General features: G+C 38.6%; 1 protein-coding gene across 1 annotated transcript; it reads right to left on the minus strand.

Annotated features, from left to right (window-relative positions):
• Positions 1–1289: 1289 nt before the first annotated feature.
• On the minus strand, positions 1290–5359 carry cks1b (CDC28 protein kinase regulatory subunit 1B). Its single transcript, XM_069693441.1, has 4 exons — positions 5268–5359; positions 4968–5034; positions 4731–4858; positions 1290–3580 (listed from the first exon to the last, which is right to left on the minus strand). The coding sequence occupies exons 2-4, from the start codon at positions 5024–5026 to the stop codon at positions 3531–3533; spliced, it is 237 nt and encodes a 78-aa protein (XP_069549542.1). The 5' UTR covers positions 5027–5034; positions 5268–5359; the 3' UTR covers positions 1290–3530.
• Between the last annotated feature and the right edge of the window lie 1393 nt (positions 5360–6752).

The following is a 6752-nucleotide window of genomic DNA, read 5'->3' on the forward strand; positions in this document are numbered from 1 at the left end:
AATGGCAGGACGCTGTGAAGTGACAGATTAACAGGTATCTCTATTTTATATCATGCTGATCTACACTCCGCAAACTTAAGTAGAGTGTCACCTTTTCTCTCAGCAGCCTCCTCCAGCTTCGAGTTCAGTGAACATGGCACCTTCCAGCTTGGGTTTTCACATCATATTTTATGTGACAACCTGGAGGTGTTGAAGCTGAAGCGATTTAAACTACATTAATCAGTGACACCAACTCCCAAAATGCTGTAACTAGACCTGAAACAAATTGAAGTCCACAAATTTAGAGACCAACAAGGGTAAATATTTCAATTCATTGACTCCAACTTCCTAAATGTAAATATTTTATGACTCTCGGTCTTTAATGACAGTATTTATTCAACTATATTTAATTGAAAATGTATCTGGGCTCTAAAAATCGAATAATTTACAAACCAAATTAAAAAGAAATCACCAGATTGATTGCCTTTCATGAAATATTAATGCATCAGTAAACTTTATATTCATGTTGTACAAGGTGTAATTTGTTATCGTTTACCATGTGCATCTATAATGATAGTAATGCACATCTCTCAGTGGAGGCCTTGCGCTCTCACTAAGCAATTGCTGCATCTAAAGTTAACTCGGATAGCCAGCATAATATTTCCTCCAAATTATCCAGCCTCATTTAAACTTTGTTATTGCCTATTTGTTAAAACCCCTGTGCAGCAATAATCCACTCACCTTTTACACACACGGGTATAACTGCTAAATGTGTGACAGATGCTGCGCCTGCCTCTCCCTTTAGGCACGTACACCATCATAACGACATGCCCGCTCAGCAAAACATTTTGTCCATTACGCTGACAGAGACAGCTCCCGCTAGACGAGACCCACATTACACATGGAAGGGGAGAAACTGGAGGCTGATTACATGCAACTAATAAGACAAACAAGAGTCTAGTCACAATGCCAGACAAACAGATGCCGCATCACGGTGGCACTGGATGAACACCGACTGAGCACCATAATATCACACCTTTGTTAGGTCGGCTGTCCGGCAGTCCATTTTGTCGGCTCACACCTTTATCGAGCAGGGCTCGTCACATTAAACTGCGACAGGTAAGGCGATGTACCCCGCCACCCGATTATTATTGCACACGTGGCAAATCTACAGCAGTTTTGCTTCACACTAATTCGTGTCACACATGGTGAGTCGTAGCGGTGCGAACGAGCCGCTGTTCATTTCTCAGGTCAGGCTGGAAAGTACATCGAGTCCAAAAAAAAAAGAACTGTACGTTATAAACCAAAACTAGACTTTACAGTAGATTTATTTTATGGCATCATCAATGGTTGGTCTAGCCAGAAAGAAAGAAAGAAAGAGGGGAATACACACAGAAACATGAAGTACGAACTGTAACGCCAAACACTGCATTTGTAAAGCCAGCGTGTTTGAAGCAAGTTTAAAACATTTGAAAGCATAGGAATCACGCCTGGTTGAATTTCCAAGATGAGCGAGCCCCTTTCACAGATTAAAAAGAAACAAAATTAAATTAAAACGTATACACATACGAAGAGAATAAAATTATTTTTTAAAGGCATCTCATGGCATGTGTGACAGTATGATTCATTCAACTTGCACAGCAGCTCCACGACATTATCATGATTATATGGTATTAACTTTGTGTCCTGCATCATCCTGTGCGGGTCACTTGTGTTAGTGTGATCTACTCACTTGAAAACAGGCGGTTGGGAAGAAGATAAAACCGAGAGGGGCTGATTTAAAGTGTGGGCAACATTTCCTTCATGGAGATATTTTGTGGTGTTTTGTGGACTGGGTGTTTTTAAATAAGACTGATGTAGTTTTCCAGTTATTTTATGTCAGATTTGAAAGCACCGATTGTTTAGATTTAGGGCAGTAAATAACATTTCCATTGATTAATTTTGGTAATTTTCTCAATCAATCAACTCTTTAAAATGTCAGAAGTTCTTTACCACAGTCCAAAGTGCAGATAAAATGACATACTTTGTTCTGACCTGTAATTCACAACTAAAAGATATTCAGTTTATTATAACGGAGAACTAAAAGAGCCAGAAAATATTCACATTTAAGAAGCTGGCAGCAGAGAATTTTAGCATTTTCATGACATAAAATGACTCAAAACAATCAAATAATTTTCTGTCAATCAATGCTTGGGTTAATCAACAAAAGAAATGTAAGCTCTAGTTTCAATACCAAAAAAAAGGGTATCACCAACTCCCCGCTTAATCTGTATTAATATAGTATTCCAAGGGAAATATGAAAATTACCAAAGCCCATCTCAAAATAAAACTACAGGGATGTCAGTCAATACAATTTCAGTGGTTCCATGAAGATGCATCAGGACTTTGCCAATACTGATTTTTTTTCTTTAATAATTTTTAAAGGCAGAAAATCTTCATAACTACACAAGTAATCATAAAAACTAATTCTGTCAAATGAATATTTCACAAAAAGGCACCAAAAACGCATTCAAGGCAACGTTTTGCCTCGGTGAAGACAGAGCAGCTCAATATGTGATAGAAAAGAAGGACAGGCTGTAAACAAACATGTTCGAGTGGGTGAAAGTATTCAGAAGAAACATGACATTGAAAACAAAGTTCCTTAACTCATTCAATACCAAAACATTTGGTCCTCCAACTTCTGATACAATGGTCCGGGTTTATTCCAAAAGTGTCTACCACCTATTTTTTTTTTTTTTTACTTCGATTTCCATGTCAATGTAAAGTGGCTCTGTGTACTGCCAAAACACAAGTCCACAATAAGTTTACATTTATTTCAGAAAGGGCAACACATAAATACTGAGCAGCTCACTGGTACAATCAGACCCATCAGAGAGATTTTGTCTTAAAGCAGGCCAAAACTAATATAATATGCTCATATTAGAACAGGATCAAAACCACTTTCTTTGACTCGGATGCGGATTTTTATGCACATGAAAGAAAAAGAAAAAGAAAAAATAAATTGTTAAATGCCAATTTACAGTGTCATTTAAACCAAGCAGCAACATGTCACTTAAAACCGCAGATCGATGTTTCAGAGTCTAACATAATTTAGGATCCAACTATTCTGTCCGGGTTGTGTTCTGACCCGAGCTTGACCCAGAATGTACTTTGTTAGAATAAAATCCTATATTTGATCAAGTTTCACGCCCAACATCTTATATCAATCACTCTAAAAAGCTGGAATATCCAAGCAGTTTCAGCAAGGTCGGACAGACGGGTTAAGTCAGGAGGACAGTTTAAGATGATTTGAATGTTTGTGGCAGATGGTGTGTCCCTGTTAACACATGCAGAAGTCTTTTCCCCAAGTGAAGGGTGAGCTTTTTTTCTTCTTCTTCAACACATTCCACAACCACTGTTCATAAGTGTGATAGTCCTTCTCAAGGTCCAAGGGAATCAGCCCGAATCACAAGTCACCTACCACACAAAGAGCTCTGTAACCTGCATGTTGTGATGAGTGGATCTGTGGCACGTAGGTACGACTGATCTTCCAAGGACCCAGAGAATCTCCCTTATGCTTTTGGGCTGGGCAGAGGACGCCGGAAGAGCAAGATGTGCGGCTCTGGAAGGCGAAAGAAGAAAAGGACAGAATATTAAGTGGAAATAATCATACTAAAACAATCGTCATGTTTTGACTCTTATGGGGAAACTTGACTCCTGTGGCTCCCATGCTATCATTTTTTTTTTTTTTAAATGGAGGGTGTGACTGGGTTTGACACCTATTCCCCATATGCCACCAAATCTATTGCAGCATTGGCCAATCATCAGCAGCACCACTTGAAAGGTCATACATTAAGCCATGTAAAATTAGACACCCTCTGTAATTGTAAAGGCAGTTTTTATCTTTTATCTTCATAACACAAAAGAGGGCCAACGGGTGTATGATTTAAAAAAAAAAAATTTAAAAAAAAAAGGGCTTTCCATGTCAATTAACTAAATCATTGCAGTTGCCAAGTTAAGTTACAGGCAAATACAGTGTTCTAGATATGAAACAATTAACCAGTCACTTGCTCCAAAGAGAGCAAGTACTTTTTTTTTATAATTATAAGGTTAAGTGATTTATTAAGAACTATTTGATTAGACAATGTGGGGGAAAAAGCAGGAAGGGTTTGCTGCTCTTATATCATTGAGCGTTTCGTAAACTTGAGTTTTGAACTGTTGGTTAGACAACACAGAGGAAGTCAATCAGTCAATAAATGTAAATAACTGATAAACCATAGTGAATCCAATTGATAGTCGTGGTCCATGTCGTGCTCGAAAAGGTGCGTGTGCCTGCTCAACCACCGTTGGTGATATAGAGTTAGTTTAGAGGGCCTACAGGCAAATCAAATATCTAATACAATAAAATCAGAATTTTCCAGTAGTTTATAAAAGGTTGTGTTAACATTGTTGTCAAGATTAGAATCACATTTTCCACATTTGATCATAACCATTGTCTGGTGCTTATTTATTGTGGGACCAGCCTGGTGATACATAAAGTGAAAGTAAGGCAAACATCTACAGCGACAGGTTGTTTTCAAATTTAATGCTCATGTACTCATCAGATCTCTCGTTTTTTATTCTGACGGTCTCCAGTGAGTCACAAGTTCTTTATGCAACACAAGACGTGCTCAAACAACAAACAATATTCGGGACAAGACTCTTTGTTTACTACTAGTATTTTTCCAGATTAGTTGTTGAAAAACATTAAACCCGAGCTGAGATCTAGATACCTGGCTGGTGGATCATGTAATGCACCCATCCCTGGCTTTGCTGCACCCCGAGGTTCCTCCACTCGGTCTCTGACATCAAATGGGTCTTGGGTACACGCTTTGCAATGTCTTTGGGTAGCATTACATGCCTGTAGGGGTTAAAGAGAGGATGCGGTCAGGAGGTATCCACATTTGTTGTTTAATAAAGCTGATACACTGCCAAAGTTAAAGTGCATGTCGTACATGAATTACACCCACCTGTACTCGTATTTGTCATCATCATATTTATCAGAGTAGTAGATCTGTTTGTGAGACATGTCGGAAGCTTGAGGGAGAGATTTTAAACATTAGTTAACATTCAAAATTAAAACCAGGCAAATTCACGAAATATTGGACAAACAGGAAGTTTGAGTTTGTATTGCTAAACTAGTGTTGCTAAGCTAACGTCGTTCACGTTAGCCGAGAACTGTCGTTAATTTCGACAAGTTGTGTAAATGTAAACGCCGAAATTGACATCCCTGCTGTTATGCGACACGAGCACCGAAGTTATAAAGTTACCTTATACAACTGACAAGGTATCCTGATGTGAAACGTCAAACTAATCCAAGTTGCTCGCGTCCAAAAGTGGCTCGATGTCCGCTCGCTCTTTGTTTCCCTCTCGAATGTCTACAAGCCCGCTTTTCACCGTTCAAATAGACCTCGCCTCATCCCATTGGCTGCTCCAGCGGAAGAGCCCTCCTGCCATTGGTCAGTTCCGTCTGTCGCAGGAAGGTGACGTAAACGCCGTCCGGCTTCCTCATTGGTCCAGCACCGCGGAAAGATGATTCATCCTCAAGTCACGCCTGCGATGCAATTCAGTGACAGACTTTAAATGTAATTACATAACCAGCGACGCAGATTGATTCGTGTGATGCTGTTATTTGTATATTTTAAATCCGTTGCGGATTTAACGGTATTTTTATGCAACGAAGAGACAGATAAGTGACGTAATGCTCCAGTATGAGCTCCAGAGTATTCACATCCACTGTAAACAGACGGCTTTACGACGTTTTGCAGCATTTTTGTACTAATTACTAACTAAATAATTGTTTTTGATGATACTCCTAATGTGAAAGTAGGTACATTTGTTTGAGTACAACATTTCGAGGTAGTTTCTGCTCACCCAGGCTGCATTTATTTGAGAGCTTTAGTTACTTTTAAGATAACGATTTGACTCAACAGATAATAAAACAAGCTTTTAAAATACAACACAAGACAAACATTTCGTGGCATAGGAAGCTATACTACAATATACTAGAAGAGCAACACATATCTGCTGAGAAATCAAAGAAAATATATCATGAAATAAAGAAAAGATTCCACCTAAAATATTGTAAGTCAGCTGTCTCAAGGCAGCTGGCCTGTTGTAATCACATAGTGGAGAAAGGCTTCCTGTATTTAAGACAAGTTGGAAATGACTACAATTTGGTCGTCTTTATTTTATTTTTTTTAAATTTTATTACAATTTATTTTGCTAATCCACCTTTATTTTTACACCTCTGCACATATGTGAGAGTTATAAAAAATTAAAAAAAAGTCTGCAGATTAAGAATACATAGCACATAATCATTTTATTAATTGGAATGCATTATTATAGCTTAAACCTCTCTACACGGTTGATTAAAATGTGCTGTTCTTCATCCAGCAGCAGCCACAATGAGTGATATATGATCTATGTAACTCTGACAAGGCCTTTACTTTTTTTTTAAGGAGTGCTTTATTTTCACTTATAAAGCATCTGAATATTGTTTGGTGTGGGGTGTTATTTCATATATGCAGCCGGTGTAAAAGTAAAATAGGCCTATCACGGACAAAACAGTTAACAGACTAATAATAGAGGAGACGGCGTCAGATGATGAAATAAATGTCCACTCTGGAGCAACAGGAGCATGTCCACCCCGGTAACAGTCAAATATAGCTCTGCAGACGTGTCAGTGAGCGGCTGGTCCTCGTAGGCTCTCCCTCTTGTATATATAGGTGTGTGTGTGTGTGTGTGTGTCTGCA

This window comes from Brachyistius frenatus, unplaced genomic scaffold, assembly GCF_029030835.1.
Source record: "Brachyistius frenatus isolate BFR_SWC_R1_liver_20210118 unplaced genomic scaffold, ASM2903083v1 Contig_2, whole genome shotgun sequence".
In the NCBI taxonomy this organism is placed as follows: Eukaryota; Metazoa; Chordata; class Actinopteri; family Embiotocidae; genus Brachyistius; species Brachyistius frenatus.